General features: G+C 43.9%; 3 protein-coding genes across 3 annotated transcripts; all 3 read right to left on the bottom strand.

The window, feature by feature from the left end:
- Nucleotides 1-19,346: 19,346 nt before the first annotated feature.
- LOC119652107 lies at nucleotides 19,347-20,015 on the bottom strand. The gene has a single exon (XM_038056048.1). The coding sequence runs from the start codon at nucleotides 20,013-20,015 to the stop codon at nucleotides 19,347-19,349; it is 669 nt and encodes a 222-aa protein (XP_037911976.1).
- Nucleotides 20,016-21,239: 1,224 nt separating this feature from the next.
- Nucleotides 21,240-22,289, bottom strand: LOC119652106. Its single transcript, XM_038056047.1, has one exon. The coding sequence runs from the start codon at nucleotides 22,287-22,289 to the stop codon at nucleotides 21,240-21,242; it is 1,050 nt and encodes a 349-aa protein (XP_037911975.1).
- Nucleotides 22,290-23,641: 1,352 nt separating this feature from the next.
- LOC119652104 lies at nucleotides 23,642-24,139 on the bottom strand. Its single transcript, XM_038056041.1, has one exon. It carries the CDS (start codon nucleotides 24,137-24,139, stop codon nucleotides 23,642-23,644), a length of 498 nt encoding a protein of 165 aa, XP_037911969.1.
- Nucleotides 24,140-24,844: the final 705 nt, after the last annotated feature.

Below are 24,844 nucleotides of genomic sequence, written 5' to 3'. Positions count from 1 at the left end.
GGTTGAACAGAAAGCACGGTGAGATTGATTACTTCCTTACCCAACTTCTAAGTGGGCATGGAGGTTTTCAGTCTTAACTGCACAGGGTTTGGAAGGCGCGATCTCCTGATTGTGTGTTCTGCAATAGAGTGGCGGATGACGCTGAACACACCTTTTTCTCTTGCGAGAGGTGGGACGGCCTCCGCCAGCAGCTTTATGCAGACACAGGGGAGCTCTCTCCAGACAACATTGTCAGAGAGATGCTGAAGAGCGCTGGCAGCTGGAATCGTATTGCGCATTATGTTCGGGCTCTTCTTACTACGAAGAAGATTGAACTCGACCGGCGGAGGGATCGGACGGTAAGGGGTTCCCTGAACTAACAACTCCCTTCCTCCCCTCCCCTTCCATTGGTGAAAGGAATTCCCTGATTTGAAGGCTCCCAAAGCCGGGAGAGCGGGAGGGCTAGCCCGAAGTAATGTGTCAAACGGTTCCAGGCTAGTTCTCTGATGACAGGGAGGTGTTTAGTTGGTAGTCCGCCAGCGTTCTGTTGCGGGAGTCCCACACTCTGTGCTGCTGGGGGAGTCCAACACTCTGTGCGTAAACGCATTCACCTACCCTACTCCCAAAAAAAAAACAGACGAACAGCCTGTAATACAAAGACGGAATCCTAGGAGAACGGATTGGACAAAGTTCAATGAACTTCTTGGCGACAAAGTTGAGCTCCCTAAATCATTTAGGACTCCTTTGGCGATAGAAGATCAATTGAAAACCCTGAATCGCACACTTCTAGAGTGATTTGAAGAGGCTTGTCCTATTTCCCGATGCCCGATCCATGGTGGAACCGAGAACTGCAGAGACTCAGGAAATCAACCAGACGACTTCTAAATCGTGCTTGCAAAAGCAATTAAGATGAAGACTGACTAAACTTCCGGAACTCACAGCGTGAATATAAGAGGCTCGTAAAACGTTCGAAACGAGACTCATTTAGAGCGTACTATGAGGAACTGGAAGGTGAAAGGGAGACTTCCAGGTTGTGCAGAGTGCTTAATAAAGATGAGTAAGCCAAGTTGGACCCTCTCAGAAAACCGGATGGTAGTTTCACGAACTCCAGAGTTGAGTCTATACAGACTCTCTTGGAAGTACACCACCCGAGAGAACAGGTCTCAGAAGTGGGAAGAAGAGAATTGGCGGTTTCTGCAAACCCTTCAGCACGAAGGTGTGCAAGGGGAATTGGGACACTGCCAGAGCGGTTGTTACCAATGAAAAAGCGAGAGCTGCTATACTATCATTTGAACACTTCAAAGCACCTGGTATGGATGGCATCTACCCAGCGATGCTAAAGAAGGGTATAGAGCATTTAGAGAAACTTTATAGAAATATTTTTCGAGGATGTCTTGCTCTGGGCTACGTGCCTTCCTCTTGGCAGAAGGTGGAGGTTGTCTTCATTACCAAAGCCTGGCAAAGATGACTATTCTAATCCAAAGGACTTCAGACAAATCAGCCTAACATCATTTTCGCTGAAATGTCTGGGGAGACTGGTTGAGCGTCACATTCGTAAGAAGGCGCTAAAGTCGCACCCCCTAAATGAAAACCAAAGTCCTGTGAGTCTGCTCTTCATTCTTTGGTTTCAAAGATAGAGGATGCAACTCTGAATGGTGAGTACGCGATGAGGGTGTTCGTGGTCATTGAAGGGGCTTTTGGCTGTGCGCCCTTCCAAAAGTTCTGTAATACCGTCAGAGAGCATGGTGTTGACGAAACCCTAATAAAGTGGATCTACGCAATGCTAACGCAGAGATTGTTGTGTGCTCAAGTACTTAACAACGGAAACGATGAAAGATTGCCCTTAAGGTGTGCTATCGCCACTTATGTGAAGTATGCTGATCAACTCACTACTATGCGAACTGCAAAGTCTGCCAATACACGTTTAAGCTTATGCTGATGACGTGGCTGTACTGGCTGTTGGTCGAGATCTTGGAATGGTGTGTAGAAATACACAACTCGCCGTTGATTTGATTGACAGTTGGTGTGTAGGCGGACCTTTGCCTCGACATGGGGACTTTGGTCTCAGGTGGTATTGCGGATATATGTTGCTATCATTAGGCTGATGTTCGCTTATGCATCCGTAGTGTGGTGGGTTAAGGTGAAACAGAAGTGTTCGCTGTAAGCTAGCCACACTGCAAAGAACTGTGTGTCTGGGTATCACCGGTGCCATGAGCACCACATCCGGCGCAGCTCTGAGTGCATTACTCAATTTGCAGCCCTTGGATTTGTTTATTCAAAGCACTGAAATGAGAGCGGCTCATTGACTAATTCGATTAGATCTATGGGAAAACAATGGACGTGGGGGGCACAAAGCATTGGAAGAGTCATTGGGAGAACTGAATCTAGCTTTCGCGATGCCTTCCGATTCTCAGATCCCCATACATCTGTTTGGTAGAAGATATGATGTTATCTTGAAACGGAGAGAAAACCGGGACGAACCAGAAGAATGCGTGTCGGGATATACCGACGTCTTCTACACCGATGGCTCAAAGACAGGAAATGGTTCTGGAGCAGGAGTCTACCTCTCGAATAAAAACGAGAAGGGGGCTTTCCTTTGGGACAATACACAACGGTCTTTCAGGCTGAAGTGTATGCGATCCTAAAGGCTGCAACCTGGATGATTGACGAGCGGTTGAAAGGCAGGCGCATCGCAATCTGTGGCGATACTCAAGTTGCATTGAGGGCGTTAAGTAGTACTTTGATCACTTCAAAAATCGTTCAGGAATGTAGAAACCGATTGAATTCTGTTTCCAGATTCAATGTGGTGGATTTACTCTGGGTACCTGGTCATTGTAGTGTAGAGAGAAATGAAATCTCGGATGCGTTAGCAAAAGAGGCTTCAGTTTTCCCCATGCCTGGACCGGAACCAGCAATTGGGGCATCGGCAGCATTGGCTTCTGCTGCTATCAAAAACTGGGGACAGACCAAATTCTTCCTATCAGAACCAAACAAACATACTGCAAAGCTCATCCTGTCGAAAATCAAGAGGACTTGCAGAAGTATTGTGGGTATTCTGACTGGCCATAATTCACTAGTTGGGCATATGTTCAGAATAGGAATTATACAAGATGATACGTGTCCATCCTGTAATGAGGAAGCGGAATCCACGCAACATTTTCTATATGAGTGCCCCGCTTACGGAAGCATCAAACATCAGATTTTTGGTGCTGATATGCTCCAACTGCAGCAGATAACATCACATCCAATAACGGAAATACTGCGATACACAAACGAATCCGGGATATTACGTTAGACGGGGGAATCGAGTACAATGGACCACTAAGGACTGAGTGATCAGAGGCCTTGCCTTTCCCCCACCTCAAACACACACACACACAAGTGTTGTCGTAAAGCATACCAGATGATATCGTGTGGCACATGGTCAAACGCTTGCTCTAGATCCAGAAATACAATGTAAAGATGACGATGCTTCTCACGGTGTTCCTCCATGAGTAACCGCACAGCGTGTATTGCGTATTGTACTTCCACAGTTCTTGACAAATCTGGCTTGATTCACGGTTATTTCAACGATTTCTCGAATACGGTTGTCAAAAATGCGTCCAAAAATCTTCATGTTAAGGGAAAGTAATCGAATCGGACGGTAATTTGTACATTCTGTTGGACTACCTTTCTTTTCCATCTTGGAACAGTGGTACTTTCTTGCCAGACAGATGGTGCAGCTCTTCGCTTTCCAGAGCTCAGATGCGATGTCGTCAGGTCCTGTGGCTTTCCCTGATTTCATTCGTTTTATCGCCTCCTCGACTTCAGTTGCGCTGACAGGTGCAACTGGTCCAAATGTCGGCAATGATTGTGGAAGTGGAGGGAAAGCAAATTCTTCAATTGAAATCTGTTCAAAGTATTCTCGCCATCTATCCGTTGTGGCTCGACAGTTGGTAAGCAAAGTACCGTTCTTGTCATTAACGCAATAAAAGTGTTCGATATCCTGTGTGTTTTCGTTACGGCTTTTAACAAGTCGATATGGATCTCTCCATCCCGAGATTCTTGTAATGGGCCGCTCGGGTGACAGCGATCGCTTTCTTTCCTTCCCGGTTGGCATTCTTATAAATTTCCCAATTGACAAACATTTTATCGTGGAGAAACTTGTGGTAGAGGCGTTTCTTTTCAGGGACCTTCATTTCAACATTGCATTCCAGAGCCAAGTATCTCGGTTAATGTACCGTTTACCTGGCTTGGTGATCCCGAGGGTTGCAGAGGCCGCTTTGTGGATCGTGTCATCCATTTGGTTCCATGATTCTTCCACATTCGTAATGTTTCGAAAACAAAACCTTATTAAAATCGGTTCAATGTCTGTCTGTCTGTCCATCTATCTGTCTGTCTGTCGGCCACACGCAATTTTCTCAGAGACGGCTATGATTGACACGAAATTTGGTGAAAAGGTGGGAACTGTGAACGCCCAGACAAGCAGTGATATCCTTCTTCGTTGAGACTATGGGAGGGGGGGGATCCCATACATGCAAAAGGCGGGTGTAAAATTTTTTTCACCGAATATAGTCATGCTGGGTATGAAATGAAAGGTCTCCATTAATACTTTTCAAAGCCGGTCTTAGTTTTGGCATTTGTTAGAAAGGTGGGTGCGATGGGGACATGCTAAATGTATATACATAACGGACTACGTGCAAATGGGATAGTTCTGCACTCAAATATACTCACAGAAGAAGCATACTAAATCTTTCATACCTGAAGCGCCGAGCTTCCATTTTCCTGACTTGTTTCTTTCTTCTCACGAATCGGTAGAACAGTGCATTCCTGTTGCGCTGTTTTGTTAGCGGCTAAATTTGCAGGATGGCAATCAACAGCCGATGTTAAGGTGCGATGGTCTCTAGGGAACGTCTATGCATTCATTGGCGGTGGTAAAATGTGTGTAAAATGTGTGTTATGAGAATATAGTCGATTTGCGTTTTACTGTTCCCACTATAAAATGTAGGAAGATGAGATCGTTTGATGAACCATGTATTCATAGCACACTCATGAGTGTCCACGAAATGAATTGTACGCTCGCCACCCTCGTTACGCGCTGCAAACCCCTTTTCCCCATAACACCTGTTACGCATGACCATTAAGGTCGCCGGCAATAATGATATAGTCATCAGCAGGCACGTCACAGGTCTTTGCATCGAGAAGTTGTCAGAAGGCATCCTTCTCGGCATCAGATCGACTTGCCTGTGATGCGTACATGGTGAAGAAGTGAGTAGTGCGATCAGCTGATATAATGGTAAGCTTTATCAGCCGATCATCAAATCGTTCAACTTCTTTAAGGGGGTCATCCCGTGTAAAGCTCGTTTTTTTGGCTTTTTTTAAAAATTTTTCATAAAGAACTGGATAAAGATACAAATAAGAATTTTCCACCATAGATTTATTAATATCTTGCGCGTGCATAGTAATTTTTCCAGTCCGATTGCATAGTTCGTTATTGAAATACAGAGCAATTTATATACCCATCTCCAAAAAAGGTGTTTTTCTGCTGCCACGCTAGAGGGCGCTGCGATCATTTTAAAGAAAAAAGTGAACGGCATTTTAACGTACAGACTTAACTACAATCCGCAAACTAGGATTATTAAAAAATATTAAAAACTAAATTTTTGGAGCCGTGTTAAAATTTTTTTTTTGTGAATTTTGGTGTGTTTTCACTACTTCTTCAATGAATAAAAAAAAAACTACTGAATGAATCGATCGATTTTGGGCTATAGTGGCCGCCGATTTTCAACATGCAGTTTCGAGAAAAATGCATTTAAAAAGTAGAATGCGATTTTTAGCCATAAAACCTTAACTGACTATTAATCTGCTATAAATAATCTATAAACCTTAGGTTTCTTCAAAGAACACATGTATAGCTTTGGCTTCAATTCTTGTCCTTTTAGCGAAGTCATTCGAACGTCATTCGGACTGCTAAATACGAGCTTTATTACGACGATCGACATAAATCTGGCATTTGACTTATCACGCGTTCAACACTATAATTTCCAAACGATTCCGAATATCAAAAAATCACTTTACCCGTATATTCTACACTATATCTAGATATAATTGATGCCAAAAAAAAATTCGATTCGGCGGATCCGACACACGGGATGACCCCCTTAATGGCATCACGTAAACCCTCTCAGATGGGAATGCAAACACGGTATTGAGTGCGTGGGCTATCAAAATAGAGAAGTTTTTAACCATTTTTACCGCGTTCACGTTCTATGTCGCAGCTTTTGGCACCAGACCCTCGGGTTTCTTGCAGAGCGCAGATTTCAATGCGCCTTTTCCGACGGGCTCTTGCGAGTTCCTCGGTCTTTCCAGTTTGGGTGCCATTGCCAACATTTAGCGTGCAGACACGTATTTGTTTTGCTTGGATTAACTTACTTACCCGTCCTGCCGCGTCGACTAAGGTGGACGCCCGTATTTTTCCGAGCCTTGTTACTCGATCCGATCATTTTGTTTCTAACGATATTGTCACCAAGAGAGATCCGGTAGGATTTAGCATAATGGAATAACTCGAACTATACTTTATTTATCTCTTTCTTTTACTGAGTTTAATACTGAGTATAATACAAAGTACGTTGCCTCAAGCCCTCCTCCTTTATTTGGGCTTGGGACAACCACTATTGTACAGTTCTCGGGTCGTTATCTTGTTGAAACTTATCGGAGGTTCCAAACTTTTCGGCACTGGCTTTTAAATTCTTTTTTAAAGTGTTCAAATAGACAGGTTTTCCAATCCTACTGCCACAATATATACTCCACACTATTTCAGAATGCCAGGGCTCTTGAATGGGGCATGCCTCAATCAGACTCCAGAGGGAAACGGATTCTGGAAATGGCGGCGAGAACCGGGCTCGTAATTTTAAACACCGGATCCACGCCAACGTTTCGGCGCTCAGGTTGTGAAGGAAGCATTCCCGACATAACTTTTGCGTCGGAATCTCTGGCATCATCGGTGGACGGGTGGCGAGTCCTAGAAGACTTCTCGGCAAGTGATCATCAGTACATTGCGTTCGAAGTGTTTGACGCTACTTGCCGGCGAGCATCAACACGACGTTCCCCCTGCGTGTGGAATGTCGCGAAGGTGAACATCGGAAGGTTCGTCGAAGCTCTTGGAGCAGGTGGGGCCGCGCTGGGGGGCACTCCGGGGGGTGGTGGTGTCGCAGCTGACACCATCGTAAATTCAGTGATGAATCTGATAACGACGGCGTGTGAGGCTTCCATGCCCCGGAGAGGCCCCAGGCGCGACAAGCCTTCTATGTACTGGTGGACGGCGGAAATTGCCGACCTACGGAAGGAGTGTCATAAGCTCCGCCGTTTGGCACAACGTTTGTACGCCAACGAGGAGGCATGTGCCATAAAGGCACAATATAGATCAGCAAAAAGGAGACTCCGCAGCGCTATAAATAAAAGCAAAGCTCGCGGCTGGCAAAATCTTATTAATGAGGTAAATGATGACCCGTGGGGACTTGGCTATAAGCTTGTCACTCGGAAAATCGGGGCTCTGCGGAAGCCCTGCATACTGAGCACCGACCAGATGGACCGCATTGTGCGGGCATTGTTCCCCAGACACCCTGTACGGCTTGATGTAAACAGCGCGGAAAGCGTCGTGGATTGCCCCCTTTTCACAATGGGAGAACTCGAAGAAGCGGTTCTCACTATGAAAAACAGGAAGGCGCCAGGTCCTGATGGCATCCCGGCGGAAGTTTACAAACTGGTGTTCCGCTAACGGCCAGAATTGCTGCTCGAAGCGTTCAACGCGTGCTTGAAGGAGGGCATTTTTCCTTGTCGCTGGAAAGTGGCCAGACTTACGTTGATCAGTAAGGGTAAAGGAGATCCGGAGCTCCCGTCTGCATACCGACCGCTGTGTATGCTTGACACGGCCGGAAAAGTGCTCGAAAAGCTCATCAGGGGTAGACTCGCTGAGGCGATCCGTGCTGCCGGGGACTTATCCGCAAGGCAGTTCGGGTTTAGAACAGGGAAATCTACAGTGGATGCTGTTATGGAGGTCGTAGATGCGTTTAATCGAGCCGGGGCACACAGCCGCCGATCTCGACGGATAGTGCTCCTCATAACGCTTGATGTCAGAAATGCCTTCAATTCCGTAAGATGGACAGATATGCTGGGCACACTAGAGAACTCCTTTCACGTGCCAAGCTATCTCTTGCGGATATTGAGGGATTATCTGAAAGACCGCTCCCTGTTCTATGAGACGCTAGAGGGCCAGAGGAGGATGGAAATCACGTCGGGAGTAGCGCAGGGATCCATCCTAGGGCCGGACCTCTGGAACGCTTCCTACGATAGTCTGCTGAGACTCGATATGCCTGAAGAGTCGCGCCTGGTCGGTTATGCAGACGACGTTGCGGCACTTGTTGCCGGACGCACTGTTGAACAGGCGCAAAGCAGACTTGGCATATTGATGCGACGGGTAAGCGGATGGATGACTGCTCACGGTTTCAACCTGGCGCTGGAAAAAACCGAAGTGGTCATCCTGACCAGAAGGAGAATCCCGACCTTGCGTCCCATATCGATCGGCGAGTTGACTATAGAGTCAAAACCAACGGTTAAATACCTTGGTTTAATGCTCGACTCGAAGATGAGCTTCTTCGAGCAAATCAAAGCAGCCGCGGACAGGGCTGCAGCAGGAGTCGCGGCCTTGAGTCGGCTAATGGCGAATGTCGGCGGCCCTATATCAACTAGGAGACGTCTCCTCATGGGAGCAACGCAGTCCGTCCTTCTCTATGGTGCGGAGGTATGGGCTGATGCCCTTGACAAGGAGGTGCACCGTAAACGCCTCGCTCAAGTGCAGAGGCGGGGAGCTTTGCGAGTGGCGTCTGCTTATCGCACTGTCTCCGAACCGGCTGTGATGGTGATTGCGGGAGTGATCCCCGTTGCCCTCCTTGCCAAGGAGCGCAAAGCTATCTATCGCCGTAAGGGCGAAAATTTAAGAGAAGTGGTTGCCCGTGAAGAACGTCAACGCACCCTTAACGAGTGGCAACTTTCTTGGCAAAATGAGCCAAGGGGCAAGTGGACTGCGCGGCTCATCGACAAATTAGACCCGTGGCTGAACAGAAAGCACGGTGAGATTGATTACTTCCTTACCCAACTTCTAAGTGGGCATGGAGGTTTTCAGTCTTACCTGCACAGGGTTGGGAAGGCGCGATCTCCTGACTGTGTGTTCTGCAATAGAGTGGCGGATGGCGCTGAACACACCTTTTTCTCTTGCGAGAGGTGGGACGGCCTCCGCCAGCAGCTTTATGCAGACACAGGGGAGCTCTCTCCAGACAACATTGTCAGAGAGATGCTGAAGAGTGCTGGCAGCTGGAATCGTATTGCGTATTATGTTCGGGCTCTTCTTACTACGAAGAAGATTGAACTCGACCGGCGGAGGGATCGGACGGTAAGGGGTTCCCTGAACTAACAACTCCCTTCCTCCCCTCCCCTCCCGTTGGTGAAAGGAATTCCCTGACTTGATGGCTCCCAAAGCCGGGAGAGCGGGAGGGCTAGCCCGAAGTAATGTGTCAAACGGTTCCAGGCTAGTTCTCTGATGACAAGGAGGTGTTTAGTTGGTAGTCCGTCAGCGTGCTGTTGCGGGAGTCCAACACTCCAAAAAAAAAAAAGTCCAAAAAAAAAAAAAAAAAAAAAAAAAAACACTATTTCAGAAGCACCTTTGCCTATAATTTCCTGCACTTCACTGCAAATTTTTCTCACTATGAGCACTAATGAAGCCAATGGCCAGCACTAAGATAGCCCAGGTATTAATCATTAGACTGACGAAGTTCTGCGAGAAAAAGGCGCTTCTATTTCCCCTAGGCTGCGATGCAGGTTAGGTTAGCAATATATAATATAGAGAAAACGCCGACATTCGTGACCAGAACCAGGCAAGGGGTACTAGACGCAACTCTAAGCAATACTCTAAAAAGCGGGCTGGTTAAGGATTAAAGGGGGTCGAATGCGTCCTCTATGTCGGATCACAGAATAATCAGACTCGACATTGAAGTGGCTTTGAACTAGAAGCAACAGTAAGGGATTGCGGAGAACAGCATGGGACTCCTTTACAAGACACCTAAGTGAGAGAGGTATGCTCAGAAACTATAGTGGGGGGGGGGAGCAGTGAGTACCTTTATGCCATTAAAATCACCCGGAATAGATGGAATTTTCCCAGCACTAATCCAGAGGTGCTAAAAATTATCTTAGGATCTTTTTTAAGGGTGGTAAGCGGTAGCATAGCTTTGGCATATATTCAAAGGACATGGAGGCGGCCAAAAGTGGTTTTTATTCCGTAAGTGGGTAAAAATATCCTTTTCACCAGTGGCGTGGGTTTAGAATGATTGGATGAAAAACCATAAAATATACAATCATCGAAAGTGCGCGTAACTTTAATCAAATTCTCTTTATGGACTGATTACATCATAGAACTACTTGAACATTAAACCGTAAGAGCAAATTTCAATTGTTTATTCTATTTTAATTTAATACTCGTACTTTGATAGCCCTGTGGAAAGTTGTGGTGTTTCTTTAGGTATATGGTGTACAGGAATTAACGTCATGACCGATGCTAGCGAAGTCGTTTGAAGTCGATGGTATGAAATCGGATCGGTTTATTTGCCTCAGGTGTTGTTTTTATTAGAAATGGTGTCTTTTTGTATTTTATACAAAATAAATAATACAAAATTGTTATAGTAAAACAAATACATATTACAATCATTATGGTATGCCAGATATCATATAGATTTTATTTTCAGCTTGTGTTTCAACTCTTATATGTGCTTTTGATTTTCAAGACTTTGGAAATGTATTTCTTCTAATGGAGGTATTGGATTTTCTATTTTGTTAGATTTAAATAAGTTATAGGTAACATATCAAATTTTTCTTTTACTAGTTAAGGGGGTCATCCCGTGTAAAAGCCGTTTTTTTTTGGCTTTTTTTAGAAATTTTTGTGAAGAACTGGAGAAAGATGCAAATACGAATTTTTCACCATAGATTTATTAATACCTTGAGCGTGCATATTAATTTTTCCAGCCCGATCACATAGTTCGTTATTGAAATACAAAGCAATTTTAATTTATATTTAAAAAAAAGTGTTTTTCTGCTGCCACGCTAGAGAGCGCTGCGATCATCTTAGAGAAAAAAGTAAAGTAAATTTTGGTGTTTTTTTACGGCTTCTTCAATGAATAAAAAAAAACTATTGAATGAATCACAATTTGGGCTATGGTGGCCACCGATTTTCAACATGTGGTTTCGAGAAAAATGCATTTAAAAAGTAGAATGCGATTTTTAGCCATAAAACCTTAACTGACTATTAATCTGCTATAAATAATCTATAAACCTTAGGTTTCTTCAAAGAACACATGTATAGCTTTGGCTTCAATTCTTGTCCTTTTAGCGAAGTCATTCGAACGTCATTCGGACTGCTAAATACGAGCTTTATTACGACGATCGACATAAATCTGGCATTTGACTTATCACGCGTTCAACACTATAATTTCCAAACGACTCCGAATATCAAAAAATCGCTTTACCCGTATATTCTACACTATATCTAGATATAATTGATGCCAAAAAAAAAATCAATTCGGCGGATTCGACACACGGGATGACCCTCTTAAGGTTTTGTGCTGTTTTAGAAATTTACTGGAAAACCCCCTTAAATTTATCCTAGGACTACCAGCATAGACGACTATATTTCGCATACACATGCCCAATTTCATGGAAATCTGGCCATTAACACCAAATTTATAGCACTTCAAACAGCAATTTCGCGCGAATTTACTGCTTCTAAAGCCAAGCAAATAAGATGCTGACGTCATAATTAACGAGAATAACTGACATTCGCGTGAAATATTAGAGTCGCATTTATGAAGAATCTGCTTCTTAAGTTCATCCTAGGAGTACTTAATTTTGCACCGGCATAGAAGACAGTCAAAATCAAAGTCATCCATTTGGTGGGAATTTACCGCATCCAAAGCCACACAAATAAGAACCTGACGTCATAATTAACGAGAATAATTGACATTAGAATGAAATATCAAAATTCCATTCATGAAGAATCTACTTCTCCCCAGTTCTTTTTAAGGTTTTGTTTGAAACAAAATCTTATTAGAATCGAGTCGATATCTTTCTGTCCGTCTGCCTGTCTGTCTGTCACACACGGTTTATTTGAAAACGGGTAGACCGAATGTCGCGAAAATTGGTGAGAGCGTGTGATCTGTTGTTCCCGTTGCATGCAGCAAGTGGCCCTATTTTGTGTTTAGTTTAAGAGGGGGCTCTCAATACATGTGAATGGAGAGTGCAAAATTTTTTTTCATAAAATGCGGTCATGTGGTCATCATCAAATTAAAGGGCTCAATTAGCACTTTTCAAAACGGGTTTATATTTTATATCGGGTGAAAAATAGGGAAGTGGGGGCTCAAAATATGATCCCCAAAAAGTGTAACAGGTCTCGTTCTCAGAACGTCCAACCGAAAAATTTGAAAAAAGTCACAGTGGTCTATCACTACGAAATGTAGGCCTCAAAATACATCCGGTTCCGATATCTGCATATTTCCACATTTTAGAACTTTACCCGGCAATCCCCTTTATGTTCATCCCAGAAGCACGGTATGCGGATAAGGAATAACATAATGCACAACTTGGTCATGTTTAAAGAAAAACCAACTGTCATTAAGAAAGTTATAGGGGGTGAAACTTTCCCATTCGTTTCCAAATTCGTACATTCTACAACGTGTATGACGTCATCATCACATATCAATTCATCAATATCACACCGAAGGGAGTTCGTGTGAATGGAATCGCAAAGAATTATTTTGTTTTAGTTTTTCAGTCATTTGTATATGAATATCAATTACCCCAAACAGACATATGTGTATGTAGGTATATAGTGTATGCTTGCTAATGAAGTTTGCGAGTAGTGTCTAATTCCGATAGATATATTTGTACCTTAAATCAGCAGTATTTAATATATGTACTATATATGTACATACGCATGCTTTTGTGCACGAAGTAAATCGGAAATATGGGTACGATCAATTTATGTATGTGCATATATATGTGCAGTATTCGGAAATAGGCAGTTTGTTTGTTTAGGGTAAGGGCAACATCTGCGGCCCTTATATGTCCGTATGGCTTGTAGTTTGGAAAAATATGAAGGATTATGTTGGATTTGTAGCTATATAGGGATAGAAAAATGTGCATTGAAATTTCTTACATAAGATGAACACAAAACCTTTATACCCGAAGTGCGGAAGCTCGTGCGGTGTTTCGATTTGTTTGTATCTATTGTAGGTTAAATTCTTCGCATTTGCTAATAATATTAAACTCAGATTGTGAAGCGTATGAGGTTGACTATTATCAATACAGGGCTTTCCATCAAATGATTTATTTAAATCGCTTTCTAAAAAATAGAGGGCAATGGAATTTTTAGCTGTGTGACACGGAGCTGTCCTGCACTCGTCGCTCCTCACATCTTCTTCTCTTTCTTCAGCCTTTGTCCCGTTCACAAGTGGGATCGGTCCGTCGTGATTGGTTTCGCCATTTTGTTTTATCAAATACATGATCTGAATGTAATCGCGAGGCTTTTAAATCCCCATCCAGCTTATAAAGCCATAATGACTTCCGTGTTCAGATCAATATTGGCAAGTGAATTCTCGTTAACGCAAATTACGTGACCATACCATGGAAAACGCCTCACTCGCAGTTTTCCCATGATCGGTTCAACCCCATATCGATCGCGGATATCCTCATTTCGAATATGATCAAAACGTGTCACTCCTCTAGTCCAAAGCAACATCTTCGTCTCCATTACCGGAAGACGTCGTTTATTGTCTTTAATAATCGGCCAACACTCAGAACTATAGAGAGCGGTAAACGGATGACATTGCGGTAAATTTTAGACGTGCGCTGATACGTCGATCACAAATAACACCAGTTGTGGAATACCACTTCATTCAGGTTGCGTTAATGCGTGAAGCCATTTCATTACGCAGTTCTCCATTGGCTGATAGCATTGACCCGGAATATTTAAATCGCTTAGAACTGAGCGATTTAAATATATCGAGTCAATGCTATCAGCGAATGGAGAACTGCGTTATGCTCCTCCTTTTATACCTGAAGCGTCAAGCTTCCGGTTTCCCGACTTGTTTAATATAAGAAAGCTTCCGGTTTCCCGACTTGTTTAATATAAGAAACGATTGATTTGAATTGTACAATTATTAATGAATATTAAGGCATTTCCTTGAATGGTATGAATTATATTACTACAAGTATCCGAATTGGGTTTAAATTTTTTGTTACAATATAACTGTCATTGATTTGTTAAAGGTTTGTATAAGTTCTCTATACTTGTGTGAATGTACATGATCCTTAGTTTTGCTTAATCGGTTCATACTCATTTTAAGATATTGGATTGTTAACTCGAATGTATTATATTTAGATCAATTATGCGTATTAGATGATGGTGTTCTGATATGATTTGAGACTGTCCGGTTTGTAAGATGAGTAATTCTTTATCATCATTCAGATTAGTTATTACCAGATTCAGAATATTAGATAAATTCCACGGGTCCACGGTCCACGGGCTGATAATTTTTCGTTTGAGTTTTGACCTGAAATTTATTAATCTTTTTACTTTCCTGTTCTTGTTATCTATGATGTCCTGTCTCTTGTGTCTGTTCAACTTTGTTTTCTACAAAGGGTTTATGCATTTTAGTGGTACGTATACCTTTTTCATAGATGATTGATTTGGTAGGATCTCAGCGGGTCTTCTCAGGCTTGATTGAAATCTCCAATTATAGATTTTTGTGCGGATTGTTTCATATAATTTTTTGCATTGTTCTTGCGGACTTTCAAGAATTAGGGTAAAGTTTGAATGATTTTTCCTACCGAACATAAGTTGGTGGGGCATATACCCTGTTCTTGTATGGGTTGTGTTATTGTAAGTAATGCCAACGTTTTTTAATTTAGTTGAAACATCAGGGATTGTATACTCTTTATCATTTGTTTGAGCATGTCGGTTAATGTGGATTGCAAACGCTCAACGGGGGAGTTAGAATTTGAGTTTCGGATATAAGCGATTTCCCATAATTCTAGTAAATCCGTAGTTTATTTGGTTTTAAATCCGAGTTCATTATCGATAACTAATGTTTCGATTCTACCAAAGGTATTGACATGATCATGATCCCACCCGGAAAGTCTATAAGGGCAATATCTATGGTAGGAAAAGAAGACGAGGCAGACCCTGCCTAAGATGGAGCGATGGCGTGGGCCAGGACGCCAGACAGCTTTTAGGGATATCGAATTGGTGGACCTCGGCGCAAAACCGGGATGTCTGGAGTTCCTTATTAAGGCAGGCCTAGACCGGATACCCGTTGTTGCGCCGTTGATGATGATGATGAAAGGTATTGAGGTATGTAAGTAAGGATTGCTTCCTTTATTTATTAGGCATTCCGGTTTTTTAGGATGTAGGATTGGATATGACGAGAAAATTCGTCAATAATATTTAAAATAGGTTTTCCTTTTTCCGGAAAATAAATGCCAGAATGTATTACTTCTAAAGGTCTTAAAGGAGTGTGTTAAAGCAAATTTTACTTTCGGAGGATTTCTGTCATACTTGTTTTCCTGACAGATTTGGCATGAACTAACGTATTTTAGGAAATAATAGGTTTCGGAAAGTTTTCTTAGAGTTCTATCTATACTACGGTGAATATTTGCGAGCCGTTTGGATAGTTTTGACTTGTTTTAATTAGCATTCAATAAAGAATCATTTCGGAAATGGGTTGTATGCAGCTCGTAATAATATTCAGGGTGGGCCATTGAACTTACAAATGTGATTTATTGTTCACTAGATCAATCGAACGACACAATTGCATTTTTCTTCTACTATACAGTAAACAATTGAATACATTTGATCTATATTCGTAATTTTCATTGATGGCAAAGAAATGTAGGGAACTGAATCATATTACATTGAAGTTAATTAAATACATTTGATATGTAATTCCGTCGAAAGAAAGGCTACGATGCTGTTTAATAAGATTATTATTATCCTATGTTGCTATCTATGTGTTGCACAGCGAAAGACGATTAGCCAGTTGTGAACTGCTTCTTGAAAGAAACAAAAAGAAGTCAATTTTGTATCGAATAATTCCCGGTGAAGAAAAGTGGATTCACTATGAGCATCCTTAGCGAAAAAAGCAAGATTGAAGCTGTGACAGCTGAATGATATCGAAAGCAAAAGGTTGCTTTAAATCTAGCTTTGCACGCTAAACGACCTGAACGGGCTGAAAGACACACGAAAGCGATTTTGCTTCACGAAAACGTTAGACTTCATGCTACGAAATTCGTGAAAGAAACGTTGGAGTTGCTTGGCTGGAAAGTTTTGCCTCATCCGCCTTACACTCCGGACATAACACCTGTGACGCGGCAGGATTTATTTAAACAGATATCGGCATGGAAGGTATTTCGGAGCCCAGACACCATATAGTGGCAGCCTCCTGATTTTTTTCAGATTTTTCGGTTTGGTAGTTCCTGAGAATGGCCCCCTTAAGGAAGTGATAACTTTCAACCCCCCGCGCTCCCCACCCTTCCAACGAATGTCAAAACTAAGATCGGCTTTGAAAAGTACTAATCGAGACCTTTAATTTGATACCCCATATGACTATATTTGGTGAAAAAAAATTTTACACCCCCCTTTTGTATGTGTGGGGACCCCCCTTAAATTCAACGTAAAAGGATGTAATTCACTGTATGCGTGAGCGTTCACAGTTCCCACCTTTCTACCAAATTTGGTGTCATTCGCTATAATCGTCTCCGAGAAAAATGCGTGTGACGTACAGACAGACAGACAGACAGACGGACGGACAGACAGACAGACAGTAAACCGATTTTAATAAGGTTTTGTGTTTACACAAAACCTTAAAAAAGACAGTTGGTTGGCAGTGACGGTGAAAGAAAAGATTTTCGTGCAGAAAGAAAACAGTTACATACGGAAATCAGTATTATTTCTAATATCTCGGATTTATCAGATTTTCGTGCAGAAAGAAAACAGTTACATACGGAAATCAGTATTATTTCTAATATCTCGAAGTTATAATAAGAGTAATTTATAATAAGAGTAATTTCTTGAAATTGTGTATTGAACTTTGCAACATACGAAAAATATGTCAAAAATCTATTTCGAATAATAGAAGGATAAAAGGTTAAATACAAGCTGCTAGATTTGACTGAGAACTCTTATATTAGTGACCCCGGAGCGAACATCGCCGCATTAAAATACGTTTAGAACCAAACTGTCCCAGATTCCACCGAGGAACAAAGCGCAGAATAAATTCTCAAATGGAAAGTCTATCGAAGATGGAGGAAGAAGTGCAGCTTTAAGAGGAAACTGTGCCAGCAAGATTCCGTGAACTTGCACCATAGTGCGTGAGAAGCCACCGTAGCCCCCGCCCTCAAGACCAGCGTCATCGCCGCAGGATTCGAAGCCGCCGCCCTCAAGACCAGCGTTATCGCCGCGGGATTCGAAGCCGCCACCGTCAAGACCAGCGTCAACACCGTAGCCGCCGCCACAACCATCAACAACGGCGCGTTATTATTATTTATAATTTTATTGAAATTTTGTTGTTTTAAAAAAGTGGTAACAATAAAAACAAAATCGCCGCAAAAGACGGCGTCGAGGCGTTTACATCGTCATCTTTTCACTGGCTCTCCGCTTTTTTAGCGAGTTTTTCGCTCGTACGTGCATTTGTGGCTTCGGCCTGCCGTGTCGACTAGATCAGTTTCACCGCGTCTTCGCTTTAACACTCGCGTCGAAAAGAAGTTTTCTTTTTATTAGTCAAGATATCGATCAACAACAAAGACGCAGCAGGCCCATCGGACCCGCAAGTGACCGCCCTCGCCGTGCGCGTCCCTCCGTTTTGACGGCGGAACCCCGAATTGTGGTTCGTGCATTTAGAAGCACAGTTCCAGATGTCCGGGATCACAGCCGACGCGATCCGTTTTAATCACGCGGTGGTCGGCCTGGACGAGGAGTCCATCGTGCTCATGTCTGACGTAGTGAAATCGGCATCATATTCACTGCTCAAGACTGAATTAATCTGTCAGTAAGTGAGTCAGCAAAACTGGATCACTTGCTGGCAGGCCTAACGTTGGGAGATCGAACTCCCAGCCAATTGCTGCGCGAAATGAAGCAATTGGGTGGGAGTAAGATCGACGAGTTGATGAAGTCCCTTTGGCTGCGTCGGCTCCCGGAAGGCACCCAGGCGATCCTCGCGTGTGTCTCAGGTTCCTTGGAGGCACTGCCAGCTGCGGCCGACAAAGTGTACGAGGTGCACGTACGCCCGACCATAGCGGCCATTCAACGGCCATCGGACGAGGTTGTCGACTTAAGGCGCGAAATAGCCGCCTTAACAGCCAGTGTGGCTGAGATGCGGGCGACGCTGGACGCTCAGCGTTCGGGCGCCAGATCACGAGCTCACTCGCGGTCTGCCACCCGAAAAGGGCGATCAGGTAGCAGGTCGTCAGGACAGTCCACGGACCGAGAGATTTGCTGGTACCATCGCAGATTCGGCAATAAAGTCACCAAGTGTACAATCCCTTGTAAATTCACGCCTGCCGCAAAAAACTAGGTCCGCGGGGGGTCCTGGCGACGGCCACCCAGAACGCAGCGCCACGTCGCCTAACAATTTACGACCCTCTCAGCAGGCGCAACTACCTCATCGATACTGGTGCGGAGGTTTCGGTTCTTCCCGTACCTCGGCAACATCAACTATTTCCACAACCGCTCAAACTGGCGGCAGCAAATTCCTCCCGCATAAACACATACGGGTATAGGCAAGTGGACATGAGTGTAAAAATGGACAGATATCAATCCTTAAATTGATATCTATTCAACAATTCTTAAATTGTTGATGGCTGCCGGGATAGGTACAATAATCCTCAAATTATTGTACGCTGAAGGAAGCAAGAAGAAAATACTGCTTTTCACTTTTCTTTGGCTTGTGGCGTGGTTTATTACTATCACTTTGTTTTTATACAAGAAATCTTATAACTAAGCAATTTACAATTTACACATTTTTGTTTACATGACCTATTGATTCATTTCTGGCACAAGCGCATGCTCAGCATTTTTTTGAACTGCTATTATGTTGTAGTAATTAATATTGATTTGTGCGAAAGTAGACCAATGTGTCGATGCACTTATTAATTTTAGCTTACTGCTTACATAGTTCTTTTTGTGTGATTCGAACATTCCGCCCACCTACATATGTCTGAAGTACATATTATAGAACAAGACAAAATTGAGAAATTTGTTATATTTGATTAATATTTATTAGCATTAGCATAATTTAGTTGACATTTAATTTGTTGACGGTATGTCGTACCATTTTGTGGTGGGAAGCGGAAGTTGCATTGTTTGATTTAACTCTAGTAGTTGTTGGCTGAGATCTTCGTTTCCGGTTGACTTTAGTGGGCTGACTGTCCTGTTTGTTCGCGGAGGCATGTTTATTCTTGTTAGAACCCTCTGGAATGTTCACTGGATGGTGGTCTTCTATAGGTAGAACCGCTAACTTGACGATTGGTCTCTTGGTAATACGGCCATGTAATTTAATTGTTGCTACGCGAACTAGACCGTCTGCACCAGGATGAACCTCAATGATACGAGCTAATGGCCACATTAATGGAGGATAATTCTCGCTCTTGACTAATACCAGTTGTCCGGGTTCCATGTTCGGCTTTGTCTTCATCCATTTTGGCCTTTGTTGCAACCTTGAGATGAACTCATCTGACCACCGGTTCCAAAATTGTTTTACAATTTGCTGTGTCAGTTTCCATTTTTTCAGCAGGTTTAGTTCTTCGTTCGGGGTTTCTTGCGGGATTGATATGAGTGGTTCGCCAATCAAAAAATGCGCGGGAGTGAGTGCTTCCAGATCATTAACGTCGTCGCTGATGGGCATGAGTGGCCGACTATTAAGAACTGCTTCGATCTGGGTGAGAACCGTATACATTTCCTGCATTGTTAACAAGCTGTCACCGATTACTTTCTGCAGGTGCAGTTTAACTGACTTCACCCCAGCTTCCCATAATCCTCTGAAATGAGGACTGCTCGGGGGTATGAAGTGCCAGGTGATTTTGTCGTTAGCTACCGTGGACTGAACGGTTTTCATCATCTGCATGAACTGGTGTTTTATTTCTTTACTGGCTGCTACGAAATTTGTACCACAATCAGAATACAAATCCGAGCACAAACCGCGACGGGACACAAATCGTTTGATTGCTGCAAGACACGCTTGTCCAGAGAATCACTCACAACCTCCAAGTGAATGGCCTTGGTCTTCAAGCAGATAAAGAGTGCTATATAGGATTTCATCGTTTTAGCGCCTCTGCCTGATGACCATTTTAGTTGCATTGGTCCGGCAAAATCCAGTCCGCAGGTTTTGAAGGCTCTTCCAGGGGTGACTCGTGTTTCAGGTAACGCTCCCATTAACTGTTCTCCTGGCTTTGCGTTTGATTTAAGACAGGTTATGCATTTGTGGATGCATGTTTTTACCAATTTGGAAGACTGCAATATCCAGTACTGTCTTCTGATTGCTGCTTGGATTACTTGATTGCCTCCATGCAAAGTGCGCAAATGGTATGCTCTTACGATCAATTCGGACAACTTGCAGTCAGGACTTAGAATCTCTGGATGCTTACGATCGTCCGATAATAGTGAGTGTCGCAGTCTTCCGCCCACCCTGAGGATCCCCTCAGAATCAGTGAACGGTGCCAACTGGAATAATTTTAAAGTAGCTGGAACTGGTTGTCCCTTGTCCAACCTTTCTATCTCACCTTTGAAAGATAGTGCTTGGGATAGCCGTACACAAGCCATTTCAGCGTTGTTGAGTTCCGAAGTTGTCAGGGTTGCAAGTTTTGCAATAGTTGGTGACTTAAAGCGAAGGCAATATGCCACAATTCTAGTCAGTAGGAGTGCCCCCCCAGTATAGTATCGTCGAAAGTGAACTTCGCAACCTTCACAACTTTGCAGGAGGTCTCAGGCTTCCTCTCGAGTGTCGTGGTAATGCCGATTGCCCTTGACGAGTAGTTGATTGTTTTGTGTTGCAGCCACTCGGGTCCGTTCCACCACAAGTCGCTTTTGAGGAGCTGAGAAGCAGTCACTCCCCATGACGCTATGTCCGCCGGGTTCCACTCTATATCGACGTGTCTCCATTGACTAGAGTTGCTCGTAGCCTGGATTTCGCTCACCCTATTTGCGACGAACGTTTTCCATCTGGCTGGGTGATCAACCAAGCGAGCACAATGGTCGAATCCGTCCAGTAAAATTCAGCTGTGTCGGCAGGGAATTCGCTGGCTTGCTTCACGTGTTTTATCAATCTGCATAGTAGGACGGCACCGTTCAATTCTAGCCGGGGTACTGACTGTATCTTTAAAGGTGCCACTTTCGATTTCGATGTTAATATGTTCGCAGATACCGTGCCATCCGGATGTATTACTCGAACGTAAATCACCGCTGCAAAAGCTGCCATTGACGCGTCGCAGGGACCATGAAGTTCTACCTTGCAGCGATCAGACGTCTGTATGTATCGTGGTATTTGAAGTTGTGATAACGCTGGCCACTCCTTCATGTAGGTCAGCCACTCGATTTTCAACTGGTCAGGTACGGGCTTATCCCAATCCAGTTTCTGTAGCCCCAACCTTTGGATAAATATCTTGCTAACTAATATGATGGGCTGGATCCAACCAAGCGGATTGAATAATCTTGCAGCATTGGATGTAATTATTCGTTTCGTAACTGGCTCGTTCGCTGAGATGTAAGGCAGTTTCACTTTTAAGGTGAATATGTCGTCTCTAGGAATCCATTGCAAACCCAATGTCTTGACGGTATTCTCTAGATTGATGTTGACTACGTCAGACGTTTCCCGGTCAGCGGTGCTTACATGTTTCAGAACCTCCTCATAATTCGTGGACCATTTGCGAATGTTAAATCCAGCTTTTTTGAGAACGGTCACAATATCGTTTTGCAATTTCGCTTCACCTTCTATGGTCGAGGATCCGGTCAGCAAGTCATCTACATAGAAGTCCTTTTTGATGCTTTCACTTGCTGATGGTGACGTGAATTGCTCGTCTTCAGCGACCTGTTGTAGTGTAGGTGTTGCTTGGAAGGGAGCACTGGCGGTGCCATAAGTTACTGTGTTTAGCCGGTAGTGCTTTATTGGACCTTGGGGTTCTGGTCTCCAAACAATTCGCAGTAAGTCGCAGCCTCGACTGTCCACGAGTATCTGTCGGTACATCTTCTCAATGTCAGCAGCCAATGCGTATTTATGTCTCCTCCATCGCATCAAAGATGGTGTATTGCGTATTTGGTCCCACCATTAGGATATCGTTCAACGAGGTGCCGGAGGACGTTTTATGGGACGCATTGAATACGACGCGAACTTTCGTAGTTGTGCTGTCCTCTCTAACTACAGCATGATGTGGCAAGTAGTATGAGTGTTTGCAAAAAATTCCTGCGGACGGGACCTCGCTCATATGTCCCAATTCCAGATATTCCTTTAGGAATGCATTGTACTGCGCTTTGAGCTCTGGATTCCGTTCGAATTTTGTCTCTGTCTGGCGGAGGCGAATGACAGCGTCTTTTAATGATGGATGCAGCAGGATCGAGGGGTTTATGTCAGGCTTAATCGGCAGCCTGACTATGTATCGGCCTGACGTTGGATCCCTCTTAGTAGTTCGGATGAACTGCCTCTCGCAGTCTGCTTCCTCTTGGGTGAGGATTCGCTCTTGTGGCAACTCTTCCTGTTCCCATAATTTTCAGCATCTAGCTGTTCGATGCTAACCATACTGATGGAAGGTTCTGCTGCTCGTGTTACTTGGTTGACAGGCCCGGACAGGATCCAACCGATTTTGGTTTTTTGAGCTAAAACTTTGGTATTCTTTATCCGGATTACGCCCTTTTCCAATAGATCGCCATAAACGTCAGCACCCAGGAAGACGTCGATCTTCCCCGGAATGTGATACGATGAATCATCTAAGTCCTCCTGTCTCAATTCAGTTATCTTACATGGTGTCTTGGACTGGGGAATCTTGTCCGTTATATGGTTTACTACGACAAGAGATAAGTTCAAACACCTTGTCGACCATTTCTCTTTGCATTGAGCAGATATCGCTCCCTTGCTGCTCGTTGAATGACTCCCGATGCCGCTGATTGTCAGATTTATCGCTCGACGTGGTCACTGATGAACGAACGCTGGGACCCTTGATCGACCAGTGCACGCAAAAGAATGAACGTTCCTTGGCTGTCCTTTACTCGAATCCTTGTTGTAGCCAATAGAACAGCCGTAATGTCGACGCCACTGTTGCTAGCATTCAGCGATGAGACTTGTTGTTTTGGATTCGGCAAAGCTGAAGATGCGGCTCTATTCGACGATGCTTGGTGTAACATTGAGTTATGCTTTTTTCCACACAGCTTGCACCCTTTGCGTGACGGGCAGTTCCTGGCTGTATGAGCCTCGTGCAAACAATTGTAGCACGGCCGCAAAGATGCTACCAACTCTCGTCGTCTGACTATGTCTGATTTCAGAAATGTGTCGCATTGGGAAATTCGATGATCGCCCTGGCATACTCGGCAGACGGCTCCCGTTGCTTATGCTGAGTGTGCCCCTACTTTCACCGTCTTGCGTTGGGTAATCTGCACTGCTTCCAGTATTGTGAACCGTTGATGCAAGAAGGTCGTGAATTGATTCAAAGTTGGTATCTCGTTCGAAGAACCAATAAACTTCTGCCATTCAGAATTACTTTCATTGTCCAATTTTTGTTGCAGGATGTACACCATGATTAGGTCGACTAAATCTGCTCCCAATGATTCAGTATTGGCACGGAATTGCTCGGTCGTGTCCAATATGCGTTTGATACATATCGCACTAGCTGGAGTGCTGGTCGGTAAACTCCATATGCCCTTCATGTAGGCATTCCCGATGGCCCTCTTATTGTTGTATCGTTCCTTCAGTAACTTCCATGCTGGCGCATAATTAGTCTCTGTTAGAGTGAGGTGGCGTATCAATTGTTCTGCCTCGCCGTTGACCGACGCACGAAGATACTGAAGCTTTTGTATACCACTTAATTTGTTGTTGTCGTGCACCATGACCTTGAATAAGTCATGGAATGCTGCCCACTGAGTGTAGTCGCCGCCGTAGCTGGGTATTTTAATCCTTTCCAGCCTTACTGCTCTCCGCAGCTATGTAACCGGCAATGTTTTGACGGTATACCACCGAACATTCGCCCCAGGCATCCTCGACCTCCTCGTACTCTTTCATGTACTGCTCAAGCAGTACGGCATCCTGAGCCCTCACGGCCTTCACCCTTCCGTGCAAGGCTTCGCAGTTCGCCCGTACTAGCTTTAGCGTCTCCTCTCGGTGTTCAAAATATTGTAGGTTGTATCGCGTCCTCGAATCCTTCTTGAAGTTCCGAATCAGACGAAGAACTTCCTCCAGATTGTGTCGTTGCTCGCTGATCACGTTTGTTGTGGATGCTGAACTTCCTTGTTCTGCCTGTCCCGGAGCCATTATAGTATGCGGTAGTATCGACGAATGACTGAATATGTAGGATGTCTGAAAATATTGGCTCGACCAGGATCCAGATATCGAAGGACCATGTAAAAATGGGTAGATATCAATCCTTAAATTGATATCTATTCAACAATTCTTCAATTGTTGATGGCTGCCGGGATAGGTACAATAATCCTCAAATTATTGTACGCTGAAGGAAGCAAGAAGAAAATACTGCTTTTCACTTTTCTTTGGCTTGTGGCGTGGTTTATTACTATCACTTTGTTTTTATACAAGAAATC

Source organism: Hermetia illucens, chromosome 3 (genome assembly GCF_905115235.1).
Source record: "Hermetia illucens chromosome 3, iHerIll2.2.curated.20191125, whole genome shotgun sequence".
Taxonomy (NCBI): domain Eukaryota; kingdom Metazoa; phylum Arthropoda; class Insecta; order Diptera; family Stratiomyidae; genus Hermetia; species Hermetia illucens.
This window is presented reverse-complemented; position numbering and strand designations above follow the sequence as displayed.

What these genes read in the sequence shown, in the direction of transcription:
- LOC119652107 (XM_038056048.1), bottom strand. Translation starts at nt 20,015, where the DNA reads ATGCAGGAAATGTATACGGTTCTCACCCAGATCGAAGCAGTTCTTAAT.
- LOC119652106 (XM_038056047.1), bottom strand. Translation starts at nt 22,289, where the DNA reads ATGTACCGACAGATACTCGTGGACAGTCGAGGCTGCGACTTACTGCGA.
- LOC119652104 (XM_038056041.1), bottom strand. Translation starts at nt 24,139, where the DNA reads ATGGTGCACGACAACAACAAATTAAGTGGTATACAAAAGCTTCAGTAT.